General features: G+C 40.3%; 1 protein-coding gene and 1 long non-coding RNA gene across 2 annotated transcripts in view; both read left to right on the forward strand.

Annotated features, from left to right (window-relative positions):
• Positions 1-11,506, forward strand: part of LOC103511062 (CREB-regulated transcription coactivator 3-like) — a 29,982-nt gene extending 18,476 nt beyond the window's left edge. The window contains exons 7-18 of the mRNA XM_026824934.1: positions 405-563; positions 696-866; positions 3,057-3,215; positions 3,583-3,669; positions 6,042-6,200; positions 6,335-6,421; positions 7,050-7,238; positions 8,031-8,166; positions 9,288-9,413; positions 10,131-10,282; positions 10,683-10,769; positions 11,492-11,506. Of these exons, the coding sequence (XP_026680735.1) occupies positions 405-563; positions 696-866; positions 3,057-3,215; positions 3,583-3,669; positions 6,042-6,200; positions 6,335-6,421; positions 7,050-7,238; positions 8,031-8,166; positions 9,288-9,413; positions 10,131-10,282; positions 10,683-10,769; positions 11,492-11,506 (1,527 nt within the window). The remainder of the gene's footprint in view (positions 1-404; positions 564-695; positions 867-3,056; positions 3,216-3,582; positions 3,670-6,041; positions 6,201-6,334; positions 6,422-7,049; positions 7,239-8,030; positions 8,167-9,287; positions 9,414-10,130; positions 10,283-10,682; positions 10,770-11,491) is intronic.
• A 3,518-nt stretch (positions 11,507-15,024) lies between these two features.
• On the forward strand, positions 15,025-16,874 carry LOC113468184. The gene is made up of 2 exons (XR_003392030.1): positions 15,025-15,436; positions 16,773-16,874. It is a non-coding gene; the product is annotated as an uncharacterized LOC113468184 (long non-coding RNA).

Raw genomic sequence — 16,874 nt, forward strand, 5'->3', positions numbered from 1 at the left:
TCCTCCCCGCTCCCTCTTCTCTCTCTCTCTCTCTCTCTCTCTCTCTCTCTCTCTCTCTCTCTCTCTCTCCCTTCTTCCCCGTATCTTTCCTCTCTTTCTTTCTTCCTCTTTCTCTCTCTATCCCTCTCTCTCCCTCTTTTCTCTACTACTTCCTCTAATTTTGTATCTAATATTCTTCTCTATTGCTAGATTACGTTTACATACAGTAGCTATTATTTATCATGACTTTATCAGTATGTTTTTATTTCATTTTATTACCCACCTTACTTACTTCATTTTTATTTCCATCGCTTTCTAAATTATTTTGTCATTATTATTTTATCCGCACGTAGTAGCTTATCATTTAGCGTAACTATAGTTGTTTTTGTTCTGTGTGTTTCGGCTCCCCCGATTCCTCCTTACAGAATAACCACCACCATCACCACCACCATAACCATCAGTACCCCCAACACAACCACTTCCGAACCAACCATCAGCACTTGTCAGTACCAGTACCTAATTCTACACCGCTCAACAATACTACCAGTAGTCAGCTGGTAAATAGGTTTCATCCTAGTGTAAAGGTAAGCGTTTTTTTTTATGTTGAGTCCGCCCAAAAGGGTCCTTCATTTAAGAGGAATATTACAGGGTCTAATGATATTCTGTCTGTTCTCAAGTTTACAGGGTCTAACTGTATTCCGTTCTCTATATTCCAGGGTCTCATAATAGACAGTAGTGGGGGAGATTCCACGTATCGAACGCACCAATCACAACACCAGCATCAATCTCAATTCATATATCAAGTACCCTCCCCTCAACCCCCTAGCCCTTGCCCCTCCAGCCCTCAGAGTATACCTAATGTAAGTACTCAACCCCCTAGCCCTTGCCCCTCCAGCCCTCAGAGTATACCTAATGTAAGTACTCAACCCCCTAGCCCTTGCCCCTCCAGCCCTCAGAGTATACCTAATGTAAGTACTCAACCCCCTAGCCCTTACCCCTCCAGCCCTCAGAGTATACCTAATGTAAGTACTCAACCCCCTAGCCCTTACCCCTCCAGCCCTCAGAGTATACCTAATGTAAGTACTCAACCCCCTAGCCCTTACCCCTCCAGCCCTCAGAGTATACCTAATGTAAGTACTCAACCCCCTAGCCCTTACCCCTCCAGCCCTCAGAGTATACCTAATGTAAGTACTCAACCCCCTAGCCCTTACCCCTCCAGCCCTCAGAGTATACCTAATGTAAGTACTCAACCCCCTAGCCCTTACCCCTCCAGCCCTCAGAGTATACCTAATGTAAGTACTCAACCCCCTAGCCCTTACCCCTCCAGCCCTCAGAGTATACCTAATGTAAGTACTCAACCCCCTAGCCCTTGCCCCTCCAGCCCTCAGAGTATACCTAATGTAAGTACTCAACCCCCTAGCCCTTACCCCTCCAGCCCTCAGAGTATACCTAATGTAAGTACTCAACCCCCTAGCCCTTACCCCTCCAGCCCTCAGAGTATACCTAATGTAAGTACTCAACCCCCTAGCCCTTACCCCTCCAGCCCTCAGAGTATACCTAATGTAAGTACTCAACCCCCTAGCCCTTACCCCTCCAGCCCTCAGAGTATACCTAATGTAAGTACTCAACCCCCTAGCCCTTACCCCTCCAGCCCTCAGAGTATACCTAATGTAAGTACTCAACCCCCTAGCCCTTACCCCTCCAGCCCTCAGAGTATACCTAATGTAAGTACTCAACCCCCTAGCCCTTACCCCTCCAGCCCTCAGAGTATACCTAATGTAAGTACTCAACCCCCTAGCCCTTGCCCCTCCAGCCCTCAGAGTATACCTAATGTAAGTACTCAACCCCCTAGCCCTTACCCCTCCAGCCCTCAGAGTATACCTAATGTAAGTACTCAACCCCCTAGCCCTTACCCCTCCAGCCCTCAGAGTATACCTAATGTAAGTACTCAACCCCCTAGCCCTTACCCCTCCAGCCCTCAGAGTATACCTAATGTAAGTACTCAACCCCCTAGCCCTTACCCCTCCAGCCCTCAGAGTATACCTAATGTAAGTACTCAACCCCCTAGCCCTTACCCCTCCAGCCCTCAGAGTATACCTAATGTAAGTACTCAACCCCCTAGCCCTTACCCCTCCAGCCCTCAGAGTATACCTAATGTAAGTACTCAACCCCCTAGCCCTTACCCCTCCAGCCCTCAGAGTATACCTAATGTAAGTACTCAACCCCCTAGCCCTTGCCCCTCCAGCCCTCAGAGTATACCTAATGTAAGTACTCAACCCCCTAGCCCTTACCCCTCCAGCCCTCAGAGTATACCTAATGTAAGTACTCAACCCCCTAGCCCTTACCCCTCCAGCCCTCAGAGTATACCTAATGTAAGTACTCAACCCCCTAGCCCTTACCCCTCCAGCCCTCAGAGTATACCTAATGTAAGTACTCAACCCCCTAGCCCTTACCCCTCCAGCCCTCAGAGTATACCTAATGTAAGTACTCAACCCCCTAGCCCTTACCCCTCCAGCCCTCAGAGTATACCTTGCATGTCTTTATTTGTAAATCTTCATTTAGCGACAGTTAAAAGGTTAAAGCTACGAGGCCATTCGATTGCTACTTGGAGATCCTGATAGAATCCAGGTTATAGTCAGATCATTGTTGACATTTTGGATGATAATATGCCTACCTAATAACTTCCCCTTTCAGTGACCAAATACTACTCCCGACAATATCTAATCCTGTTTATTTCTCTTTCTCCGTCCACAGTCTGCTCTGAGTAATCTGGAGGAAGTACCAAACAGTCGAGTGGAAACCCTTGGCTATCATCATCGTGACCGAGGGAGAAGCATAGGACCTATACGAACAGAGAAGCGTATAGACACCTCCCCCTACTCTAGTGGACCCTCATGACTTTATCAGTATGTTTTTATTTCATTTTATTACCCACCTTACTTACTTCATTTTTATTTCCATCGCTTTCTAAATTATTTTGTCATTATTATTTTATCCGCACGTAGTAGCTTATCATTTAGCGTAACTATAGTTGTTTTTGTTCTGTGTGTTTCGGCTCCCCCGATTCCTCCTTACAGAATAACCACCACCATCACCACCACCATAACCATCAGTACCCCCAACACAACCACTTCCGAACCAACCATCAGCACTTGTCAGTACCAGTACCTAATTCTACACCGCTCAACAATACTACCAGTAGTCAGCTGGTAAATAGGTTTCATCCTAGTGTAAAGGTAAGATTAAAGATTAATATCACTAGTAGTCAGCTGGTAAATAGGTTTCATCCTAGTGTAAAGGTAAGATTAATATCACTAGCAGTCAGCTGGTAAATAGGTTTCATCCTAGTGTAAAGGTAAGCGTTTTTTTATGTTGAGTCCGCCCCAAGGGGTCCTTCATTTAAGAGGAATATTACAGGGTCTAATGATATTCTGTCTGTTCTCAAGTTTACAGGGTCTAACAGTATTCCGTTCTCTCGTTTTTTTTTATGTTGAGTCCGCCCAAAAGGGTCCTTCATTTAAGAGGAATATTACAGGGTCTAATGATATTCTGTCTGTTCTCAAGTTTACAGGGTCTAACAGTATTCCGTTCTCTATATTCCAGGGTCTCATAATAGACAGTAGTGGGGGAGATTCCACGTATCGAACGCACCAATCACAACACCAGCATCAATCTCAATTCATATATCAAGTACCCTCCCCTCAACCCCCTAGCCCTTGCCCCTCCAGCCCTCAGAGTATACCTAATGTAAGTACTCAACCCCCTAGCCCTTGCCCCTCCAGCCCTCAGAGTATACCTAATGTAAGTACTCAACCCCCTAGCCCTTACCCCTCCAGCCCTCAGAGTATACCTAATGTAAGTACTCAACCCCCTAGCCCTTACCCCTCCAGCCCTCAGAGTATACCTAATGTAAGTACTCAACCCCCTAGCCCTTACCCCTCCAGCCCTCAGAGTATACCTAATGTAAGTACTCAACCCCCTAGCCCTTACCCCTCCAGCCCTCAGAGTATACCTAATGTAAGTACTCAACCCCCTAGCCCTTACCCCTCCAGCCCTCAGAGTATACCTAATGTAAGTACTCAACCCCCTAGCCCTTACCCCTCCAGCCCTCAGAGTATACCTAATGTAAGTACTCAACCCCCTAGCCCTTACCCCTCCAGCCCTCAGAGTATACCTAATGTAAGTACTCAACCCCCTAGCCCTTGCCCCTCCAGCCCTCAGAGTATACCTAATGTAAGTACTCAACCCCCTAGCCCTTACCCCTCCAGCCCTCAGAGTATACCTAATGTAAGTACTCAACCCCCTAGCCCTTACCCCTCCAGCCCTCAGAGTATACCTAATGTAAGTACTCAACCCCCTAGCCCTTGCCCCTCCAGCCCTCAGAGTATACCTAATGTAAGTACTCAACCCCCTAGCCCTTGCCCCTCCAGCCCTCAGAGTATACCTAATGTAAGTACTCAACCCCCTAGCCCTTACCCCTCCAGCCCTCAGAGTATACCTAATGTAAGTACTCAACCCCCTAGCCCTTACCCCTCCAGCCCTCAGAGTATACCTAATGTAAGTACTCAACCCCCTAGCCCTTACCCCTCCAGCCCTCAGAGTATACCTAATGTAAGTACTCAACCCCCTAGCCCTTGCCCCTCCAGCCCTCAGAGTATACCTAATGTAAGTACTCAACCCCCTAGCCCTTACCCCTCCAGCCCTCAGAGTATACCTAATGTAAGTACTCAACCCCCTAGCCCTTACCCCTCCAGCCCTCAGAGTATACCTAATGTAAGTACTCAACCCCCTAGCCCTTACCCCTCCAGCCCTCAGAGTATACCTAATGTAAGTACTCAACCCCCTAGCCCTTACCCCTCCAGCCCTCAGAGTATACCTAATGTAAGTACTCAACCCCCTAGCCCTTACCCCTCCAGCCCTCAGAGTATACCTAATGTAAGTACTCAACCCCCTAGCCCTTACCCCTCCAGCCCTCAGAGTATACCTAATGTAAGTACTCAACCCCCTAGCCCTTACCCCTCCAGCCCTCAGAGTATACCTAATGTAAGTACTCAACCCCCTAGCCCTTGCCCCTCCAGCCCTCAGAGTATACCTAATGTAAGTACTCAACCCCCTAGCCCTTACCCCTCCAGCCCTCAGAGTATACCTAATGTAAGTACTCAACCCCCTAGCCCTTACCCCTCCAGCCCTCAGAGTATACCTAATGTAAGTACTCAACCCCCTAGCCCTTACCCCTCCAGCCCTCAGAGTATACCTAATGTAAGTACTCAACCCCCTAGCCCTTACCCCTCCAGCCCTCAGAGTATACCTAATGTAAGTACTCAACCCCCTAGCCCTTACCCCTCCAGCCCTCAGAGTATACCTAATGTAAGTACTCAACCCCCTAGCCCTTACCCCTCCAGCCCTCAGAGTATACCTAATGTAAGTACTCAACCCCCTAGCCCTTACCCCTCCAGCCCTCAGAGTATACCTAATGTAAGTACTCAACCCCCTAGCCCTTGCCCCTCCAGCCCTCAGAGTATACCTAATGTAAGTACTCAACCCCCTAGCCCTTACCCCTCCAGCCCTCAGAGTATACCTAATGTAAGTACTCAACCCCCTAGCCCTTACCCCTCCAGCCCTCAGAGTATACCTAATGTAAGTACTCAACCCCCTAGCCCTTACCCCTCCAGCCCTCAGAGTATACCTAATGTAATCACTAGGGTCTTAATGAACTAGCAATTTATTAACCCACTAGGGTCTTAATGAACTAGCAATTTATTAACCCACTAGGGTCTTAATGAACTAGTTCAATTTATTAACCCACTAGGGTCTTAATGAACTAGCAATTTATTAACCCACTAGGGTCTTAATGAACTAGCAATTTATTAACCCACTATATGACTTTATCGGTATGTTTTTATTACATTTTATTACCCACCTTATTTACTTCATTTTTATTTCCATCGCTTTCTAAATTATTTTGTTATTATTATTTTATCCGCACGTAGTAGCTTATCATTTGGCGTAACTATAGTTGTTTTTGTTCTGTGTGTTTCGGCTCCCCCGATTCCTCCTTACAGAATAACCACCACCATCACCACCACCATAACCATCAGTACCCCCAACACAACCACTTCCGAACCAACCATCAGCACTTGTCAGTACCAGTACCTAATTCTACACCGCTCAACAATACTTCCAGTACTCAGCTGGTAAATAGGTTTCATCCTAGTGTAAAGGTAAGCGTTTTTTTTTTTATGTTGAGTCCGCCCAAAAGGGTCCTTCATTTAAGAGGAATATTACAGGGTCTAATGATATTCTGTCTGTTCTCAAGTTTACAGGGTCTAACAGTATCCCGTTCTCTATATTCCAGGGTCTCATAATAGACAGTAGTGGGGGAGATTCCACGTATCGAACGCACCAATCACAACACCAGCATCAATCTCAATTCATATATCAAGTACCCTCCCCTCAACCCCCTAGCCCTTGCCCCTCCAGCCCTCAGAGTATACCTAATGTAAGTACTCAACCCCCTAGCCCTTGCCCCTCCAGCCCTCAAACCTATCCTAGTAGATCGAACGAAGTGAATTCTTCGACCCGTCTGTATTTAGTGTGTCCGTTGGTTCCATCTAAAATCATAACTCTAAAACAGATTGTCCAATTGTAGTGAAATCTGACGGGTACCGATTGTGGTTTAGTTTTTCGGCTCCATTGAGCCATTTTAGGGCCTTTTTCTTTTTTGAATAGTTAAACTTGGTTCTTTTTTGGGGTTAACCGAAATTTTCAAATGCTACCCAAAGTCTGGGTAAAATTTTGTACACTCATTTCTCCTACAGTCAAGTCTCTCTCTTGATTAGTTACATATTGCTCTAGTAAAGTGATGACGTCTCTCTTGACTACTTGCTCTAGTAAAGTGATGAGGTTTCTTCTTGAAAAAGAAGAAACAAAAAATGGAAGTTCTGTAAAATATGAATACCTTTTTGGTTCTCCTTTTTCAAGTTGATCCACAGAACTTATATATAATGACACTGCTGAAACCCTCCAAGAGATTAGGTTTGTTGTTATCATTTGTTTCTCTCTCTCTCCAGCACGTGAACAGCACGAGTAATTCCCTGGGTCCGTACCGAGGGGGCGTGGGTCAGACCAGCCCCCGACCCTCCCCCCAGTCCTCTCCGGGCCTGACAGTGCAACAGTTCTCCCCTCTAGGGTCCCCAGATCCTGCCCCCTCGCCGCACAACTATAACTGCTTTGTCGAGCACTTTGAGCAGTTCACCATGGTGAGTAAATGGATGGGTGATACAGACCACGGTCTCAAACCTAGCTCTATCAGGCGGTCTGAGTGTGAGTGGCAGAAAATCTAGAGACCGAGGTCTGGCAGACCGTCTGAGAGACACTTCAAGCTTTTTCCGCCACACACGTTGCCACTGTCAGACAGTCTGATCGTGTGTGGCGGGCAATATGTGTCGTATGGAGTTCATAGGCTTACACTGTTGATGTAGAGTACTTGAAAATCAAATCGAATGCTTGAGAAGAAATAGGGTCTGGAGTCTGGATATGGTCATATGTACATATGTTAGGTCCAATCGCCGAAGTCTGTACATGCTTATGTCCATGTTGAGCTCAATCACCGAATTTACCTGATGAAAAAAAAAAAAAAAAAAAATGGGGGAATTTTTTATATCGAGTTATAATGCGGTTTTCATTTTCTTTTTCAATCTGCCAGCAAGGAGTGGTAAGTGTGGCATATTCCAGTTCTCAACCATTTTCATATGGTAGGTTTTCCTAGGAGAACCTTCAAAACAAATTATTAAACTTGCATAGAATTAATAATTAGTTTGGGACATTGATGTTTAACTGCAGAAACAAAGTTTCATTTTAAATCTAGCAAAAAATCACACAAACAGATTTATAAGTTTGTTCAAAGATTAAGATTTTAGTAGTGTAAAATGCACACTTTCTGTGTTTGAAAATCTGCCTCTAAACCAATCAAGTAATAGGGTACGGTAATACTATACCAGGGGTGGCCAAACCGGGAACCGCGGGCCCCCAGTGGGGATTGTTTATTTCAGACGGAGGAGTGTAATACAGAACTGACCGGAGATCCCGGCTACTTTAGTACTTCCCCTTCTCAACAGATGAGGAACACGACAAGTTCCAATACCACGCCCAACACTCCCTCCAGTATTCCAGACATTATCCTTACGGGTGAGTACAAACAATGCTAACCAGAGTTATTAAAAGTCGGACCGATTAGAGTAATGATACATTTTATAGATTAGGAAAGTTCCCCATTCAATGGACCGACCTAAGTTTTAACTACAACTTGATTTGAACTTGAATCACCAACCTATTATCCAGCTAATATTACAGCCCGTTCACACTGCACATGATGAATTTTTCTGTCATTATTTTTTCTTCTTCTTCTTCTTCTTCTTCTTCTTCTTCTTCTTCTTCTTTTTTCTCCTCGAGACGTATACAAATAATGAATCAACGTGTTCACATTGCCAACGAAGAAAAATTGGGAAAAAATTCTAACTTTGAAGCTTTGGACAAAGAAAAAATCGTGCAGTGTGACGGGGGCTGTTCCACCACTGAGGATGACTTGTTTCGTCGAATAGTTCCTGAATTTTCATGTAAATGAGTCCCAATGGAGCAGTTGCATTCGGGTAAAATTTATGATTAAAAGGTTGATTTCTATGAAAAAAAAAAAAATGTGAAGAATCCGAATCTGAGGTCAAAACTCCGAAAAAAATAACTGTAAGAGGTCGAAAATTCAATTTTTATTTTCCGTCAGAGCCCTGAACTCTGACGTCAGACTTCAGGAGATGCGCAGAAATGCATGCGCACAAACAGATTAATTGTTCCATTCGTGTAAGGTGAAAGGCCCTGCAACTTCTTTTTGGTTCTCGTTCTTACCAATTTGGGCGTTATAATCTCCCATTACTAATAGAATATCGTGCTTTGGTACTTTGCTGCAGACTTGACCCAGTTTTTCATAGAAGGTATCTTTCTCATCCATGTTACTGACGTTAGTTGGAGCGTAAACTGATATAATTGTTACATTTGATGTGACGTCATCGCGTACGGGAGATTTACCGGTATTTTTTAAATTGATTTATGTATCTCGGGATCTAGAAGTCGTGGAAGAAAAAGAAAAGTTCCGGAATCCCTCATTTTCCCAGCTTTTTGACTTTGAAACATCACCGAAGTAAGTGCAACTGTTCTATTATACACTTGGTTACTAATGCATTCACCGTGCTAATGACTAGTAAGTAGTCAGTACAAGGAGTAAAACCTGAAACCCTCACATTCTGTTTGTTTTGCAGCTCCCGATTTCAGTGAGAGTGAAGACTTAGTGGCCAAATCAGCACAGCTAGGATATTCCAAGGATCTGTGTATGAGTGGATCCTTTGATACCGACTTCTTTCCTTCAGACGAATCTTTGAGAGAAGGTAAGTCAGGTGCTTTCTGCTGTAATATGGATATGAGTACTATTATAAGTTAAAATATCCGTATAAGTAGCTCCACCAGCCATTTATCTGATGAGATCTTTTGTAACATAATATATGATATCTTAGTAACTTGCATGATAATTTTATGGGAAACCCGTTTTTTTTTCAGTCTAAGGTGTAAAAACAACGCGGAATAAGCTAATGAATATGTTTATCCCAATAAGTTTGTAGGGTTTAAAATTTGATCGTATAAGTAGCTCCACCAGCCATTTATGTGATGAGATCTTTTGTAACATATGATATCTTAGTAACTTGCATGATAATTTTATGGGAAACCCGTTTTTTTTTTTTCAGTCTAAGGTGTAAAAACAACGCGGAATAAGCTAATGAATATGTTTATCCCAATAAGTTTGTAGGGTTTAAAATTTGACATTTGGCAAGCCTAGTGGCAAGGCAAGTTTAGTTTTCGCTTGACCCTTGACCGCTCGAGGGTTCGGTATGAAGTGGATTTCCAGAAGTTGGCAGATGCCATTTAAAATGGCTTAGCAACAAAAATTGGTGAGTTTATTTTTTATTCTTTTGGTGTGGGTGGGGGGGGGAAGGGGAAGGGGAACCTCGAACACTTTTGAAAGTTAAGAAGGGAACCGCAACGAAAAAAGTCTGGCCACCCCTGTACTATACTATTTGCTTAACTCTCGCTAAACTCCGTTCGGTAAGGCATACTCTTCCACCCAACCCTGTTTACCTCTCTATATCCCAACTATTTACTTGTCACCACGCTGCTTGGATATCAGGATTGGACTCAACTGATTCACTCCCTGGTAGAATCCCATGTTCTAGCTGAACATCAATTACAACAACAAACTCAGGTAACATTCTGTGACCATGCCTGTATAACTTGTGTTAGACTTCCGGCCCTGAGACCATCAGGGGGGTGAAAATTGATTTTTCTTTTCAGTTTTTGGGTCTGAATATTATTAGTGAGACCTATTTGAAGCACAAATGATCTTTCAAAATTAATGTCCTATTTTCGGATTTTCCCCTCTCGACTGAAAAATAGGGGAACTTAAATATTAAAAAGGCCAAAACTCCGGCCCTGGTTGTTGAATCGAACTCAAGATGGTACCGAAGTGCTACACTTTTTAAGATCATTTGGTATGATGTGTCACAAGTAGGGTGTTTTCATTTAATATTTAAACTGTGTACTCTTGTGTTGTATGATAATGTTGTGTTTATTACTAATATTGATGTTGTATGTTTTGTTTCCAGGGTGACAATAGTCCATCTCCCAATCATCATATTGACTATACTCAACTGGGATCTCTAAACAACACTTATCAGCCAGTCCATATAAAAGTAAGTCCATACATAATTCCCAACCTTACGGAAATATAAGAAAAAGCTCCGCCAAACGCTGAAATGGTCCAAAGAAAGACACTTTCTTTCCAAAATTCTATTTTTTTTTTTTTTTTTTTTTTTTTTTTGGGTTTTTTCCTTTTTTTTTTTTTTTTTTTTTTTTTTTTTTTTTTTTTTTTTTTCGCGGGTTTTATTCCCAATCGAGACGAACTAAACAGATAAGGCTCGTTCTCGGAACGGCTGGCTTTTTCCTATCCCGCCTTCCTCTCTTCAATTTCAGGACGATAAAGAACTAGTTTAATTTATTAACCCACTAAGATCTTAATGAACTATTTATTAACCCACTAGGGTCTTAATGAACTAGCAATTTATTAACCCACTAGGGTCTTAATGAACTAGCAATTTATTAACCCACTAGGAGCAAATCAAAACCGTCATGTAACTCTGGGTCACCCTGTATTTCTCCAGTTGACTTGATGAAAGCATTGTTCCTCCACTCTTTTACTTGTTTGTCATGCACACACAATTTTGACCTTCTCTTATTATCCCCATAATATTTTCATTATTTTTGTACAAGGCGTGCCAAAAGTTTTCTTCTTCTGATAGTTACGAGATTGTTTTCAAACTCAGATGTTTAATTTTAAGTTTAAGTATTTTATGTTTTGGATTAAGTTTAGACAGTCCCTGATCTTTAGTTATATTCCGCACTTCTTTTCGCGCAGAAAGTTGACAAATAGGACGTTTTTTTCCGCGCGCGAAGTGTAGTGTGATGAGTCTATTGTGGAATACTCTCCCAAGAATATATCCACCAAGTTCTAAATTATTATTATTTTCAAAAGACAATTTTTATCAATTTATATTTTAAGGTATTGTGATCTCTGTCTAGTTTGTATAAAAGGCACCTTACACTATTATTACTTGCAATGGCGTAACTAATGATAATGTAAGGTCCACTTAAGATTAGTTTACGGTGGTGTATCATAGTAGATTTATAGTCCATTCAAATTTAACATTAATTCTTCTCTAAGCTTAGTTATGTATATCTCGTGAGGTCGATTGAGTAGCTTCTTGTTATCGAGTAGCGACCAGTAGCGGTATTGCCGGGTATTGGATGTAGGTTGGTTCATGACACTACATGTAGATAATGCTATAAATATAAGAAGTTGTGAGTGGCTATGGCATGTCACAAAGCAATCATTCACTTACATTATGCCCACGACCACATTATGAGTTCAACTTGAATTATTTATTTACAATACTCAAATTGCAAGTTACATACTGTGTAAAACTTGGTTTAAAATTAAACCAATGTCATATTGTTTAATCCAATCGGTTTAGTAGAACTTGGATTAAAATTAAACCAATGTCATATTGTTTAATCCAATGGGTTTAACTCAATATTACAATACGAGCAGACAGAGTGCCTTGTAAGTAGTACAAGGATTTTTTTTATTAAAATTAAACCAATGTCATATTGTTTAATGCAATGGGTTTAGTAAAACTTGGATTAAAATTAAACCTATGTCATATTGTTTAATCCAATGGGTTTAACTCAATATTACAATACGAGCAGACAGAGTGCCTTGTAAGTAGTACAAGGATTTTTTTTTTTTCCTTTTTTTTCCCACCCCCTTTATTTAGGTAGAGATTTTTTTTATCATTATTAATTCTATTTCTATATACACTTCTTCAGCCAAAGGCGGTAGTTTTTTAACACTAATTTATTACCAACAAGAATTTTTGGATGGTACCTATAGATATTTCACGAAATAGTTATACGAGACTTCAGTTCGATTGGTGGAAAAAAAATTGCAATCTTTGGTTGAGACGAGTATACAATCTGTTTTTTGTAACTTATATTGGAACGCGATGTTGCCATTTTGACATTTTTCAATATTCTTAATTTTAACACACGTGTTCAACTGGCAACACTTTCCCCGCCTCCGTTCCAGATTTTTAAAATTTTAATAAAATTAAATTAAATTCCAAGTTACAAAAAGCAGACTAATAGTTGTTGTATTCTTCATAGATTTTTATTATTGGAAATTCCTGAAATCCTGTTTGACATTTTGTTTGTTTAGTAATGAAATTTTATTCTAAGAAATCTTTTTTTAATATGTAGGACTGTAGGAGGTACCAAAAAAAAAATCATTGTAAAGAAAGAATAAACTCATTATTATTATTTAGATATTCAAAATTGAAGTCATTTTAATAGGTAGTATTAAGCATGAATGCTTGTCACCACTCATGTCAATTCCCGATGACACTATGCTAAATTTCGTGACTTGTCTTGGACTCGAACCATCAACCTCCAGATCCGAAATCCATCGCGCTAACAAAGTGCCGTTTTTTTAACCATTTGTTCAGAACCTATTATTAAAAGTTTCGAATATCATTTTGTACTGCGTAGACCTCTGTAATGTAAGTAGTAAGGAGGTTTAAGTAGAATATTATATGTAGACTAGTGGTTGACCCGTCCTTTGTACGGGACCACCACGCACACACATCACACCCACCACACATCACACACACACCCACCACACACACCCATCACATACACATACACACACCAATCACACCACACACACACATCACACCACACACACATCCACACCCATCACACACACCCACATCCACCACACACAAACGGTCGCGCTACGCGCTCCCTGACACGTCCCACAATGCAGCATAATAGACATAACTTTGAACCGCCGCCATTTTGAATCAGGATGGAATGTGACGATTTCAAGTAGCCCATGTCACCCAGAGTACTTAACAACCACAAAAAATTTCATCAAAATCGGTCGAGCCGTTTTTGCGTGAAAAAAAGGCCAACCAAAGGTCTTTAGCGTGACAGACAGACATACCCACAGACAGACAGAAATTTTTCCAATGTGATTTTTGGAATCGTGTATCGTGCATGCATAAGGAGTAAGAATAACTAAAAATTTCACGATTCTAAGCAATGTACAGACAAATCTACAATTTTATTTATACATATAGATAGACACTTTTGTGTGTGTATTTTTGCTATCTAACCTACTTTAATTTGACCCCAATGTCGTGCTAATACATTGTCTGTTGAGTACAATATGGGATCTTATTAAGATATAACATGGATTATGTTTGGGTCTCCTACTACACCTGGATTAAACCAGTACCTTATACAGGATGGATCATCATGAACTTGAACCCCCTGTAGAAATCTAGAGTACCCTCTAACTCTAGACTCTGGATTTTTTTTTTTTTTTTTTTTTTTTTAAGAGGTTTGACGTAGTGTTGGTACAAAAAAAACTGTACAAATATGGTGAAAACATTGAGAAAAAACTGTCGAAGTGAAGAGATGAAAATTCAAACTGCCCCGAATTGTTCTAGTCGAGTGTAGTTGGATTTAGTTTTAGTTCTTGGCAGATCGCACCCCCATATTTATGTTCAGTCTGAAATATTTATTGCAAAAAATTCTCGATTTAAAAATTGGAGCTTTTAACTTGAAAAACACAAGTCCTCCGAGAACGAACATTATTCCATCAGGATAAAATTCGCCCCGGGCGGGAATCGAACCCGCGGCCTAGCGCTTACAAGGCAGACGCGCTACCAACCAAGCTAACTAGGCTGGCAGACTCTGGATTAGATTATCGGTAAACTTTTCCAACCGTGAAACCTTTGTCAAGAACCATCGTGTTTTAGTAAACAGTGGAACTTGGAAAAAGGGTGTCTACGGAGCCTCCTATAGATTAAGTCCAAAAGTTTGTTGAGAAAATTTCAATTAGGTATGTGTTGAACATTGGTTTTATTTGTGCCAAATGTCATCAAAATGGGACAAACTGTTCAAAGGTGTGAGTGTAAAACGTATGACACTTCCATACACAATCAACTAATGTTCAATTGCACCCTTATTACCTTAAAAAAAAAAGAAGAAAAAAAGTGTTGACTCCGCCAAGTTCAAATATGGGAACCTCTCCTAAAGTATCCGATTTCACCAATAAAATAAATTACAACTAGGTAGGTACGGTACCTAACGATCGGAATTCTTAGTTTTTGACGGAATCATATCCTGCCTTGACTGAAATACAGGACAATGATATGCTTGAAAAAAGTTCATTATTAAAATAATAATGAACAAAGAAAGAAAAAAATATTGTTTCCAAAAATTAATCAGTTCAAAAACTCGTACCTACCTAAAATCTAGAACATCTCGTCATAACATACGAAAATATTAGGAGACAGTCCGATCAAGTGCCTGTACACCAAAAATCATGAGGGCAATCCAAGTACCCGTCAATACTGTCTATCAATATCAATATTATCTTGAAATATCAAGTAGTTTTCTACTTGTAGATAAAACGAGTGTCATTTGCTTTGAGCTGAAATTTTCAGTTCAGTCTAAATATTATAATCGATTTGTCGTGACTAGTGTGTGAGGTGGATCTGTGTTATATTTTATTGTCTTTAAATTGATACAAGTTTTATGTTTTGCATCCATAATTCAATACATATTTGACTTTCGAAAAGAGAAAGATTGATTTTTATTCTAGACTTAATTTTATAAATACATATTAATACAAGAGACTTTCTAAAATACGAACTATGTATTTACTTTTTATTTTTATATAACACTTGGTTCGTTCAAAAGTAATCATTTTGTGATAGTTGTATTTTCTTCACAAGTAGGTACATGAAGTAATGTATAGATACTGTGACGTATTCAACCGTATAATACTTACTTTATAATATCATTTCGTGTTAACTCAAAGTATACTCTAACGTGCCTTACACACCTACACCTAATAATTCAATATTATTACAATCAGTTAAAAGTTGTGATCTTAGCAGCACGCGATAGCCCAAATCGTTACCTATCCGTATAATGAAATAATTTCTCATCATATTGGATCTCGAAACAAGGTTCATACCACGTGCTGACTGACTTTTGATATCATCAATCATAAACATTACTGATACTAGATCAGCGGTTTCCAAACTTTTTTTCTACTCGGCCCCTTTACTATACGCGGCCTCCAGTTTGGGAATCGCTGTACTACATAAATTGTATCTATTAATAAATTATGACTAATAGCTAATAGGTATGTATCAAGTCCGAGTAACAGTCAGTTAGATGACCAATTGCTGACGATATCACGCTGATTCATCAAATCTTGGAAACCGACATACATTATTCAGCACAGGTTATGGTCTAGGATCAGCATAATTGTGTTTTGTATAACTTGAAACCTTTTGGCTGAAAGTTTCTGAACCAATCTAACCTAAAATTCCCAAATTATTCTGGTATACATTCGATATACTTACTTTACTACCTCTATAGATTTTGAGAGGAACATTGCCGTGTTCTCCAAAGTGACCAAAAAAAAAAATGGAAAGTAAATATGAATGCCTAATTTAGAATCAGAAATATTCAGCTAAAAAGTAACAACTCGGTAGGTATTTCAGAATTAAAACGCCTACGCCTTAACAAAATAATAATACCTATAATGTTTAAATGCCTTTAATTATAAATAAATCAATCGAGAGTGTTGTTGTGTTCCACAACATACATACCTACTGATTAATGAGTGTTCATGATTATGATTGCTAATTTACATGTTGATTGTCTCTGATTGATTGATTTTTTTTTTCAAGGCCGCAAGACGCAATTATTGACCTGCAGGGACCTTTAATAAATACTAAATACCTAAGTGACTTTAGATACCCCCGCAGAAAGAAGTCTAGGGAGGTAAAATGAGATTAAATCGAGGCCATTTTTCGTCACCACAAAACGAAAAATGACACGATTTCGACTAGGAAAATGCACGCGCAAAAGTGATAATTTGTCGATTTTATTATGCTAACGTGGTGTTGAACCGTTTTAGACTCCATGACGACTAATTTTGATATGTTTACAATCAATATGTCGAAGATTGGGCAAGATAAAATAACGCATAAAAAAGTTTTATGACCCTTTCAAATCTTGCATTCTTATTGGGACACCCTTTATTTTATTCATAGGAAGTGGAAAATCTCTCTGATACCTAACTTTTAAATCGCCTAATAATACCTACAAAAATTAATATAAGAATGAATAAAGACACAATGCTTGGAATAATGAGA

Source organism: Diaphorina citri, unplaced genomic scaffold (assembly GCF_000475195.1).
Source record: "Diaphorina citri unplaced genomic scaffold, Diaci psyllid genome assembly version 1.1 scaffold670, whole genome shotgun sequence".
NCBI lineage: Eukaryota > Metazoa > Arthropoda > Insecta > Hemiptera > Psyllidae > Diaphorina > Diaphorina citri.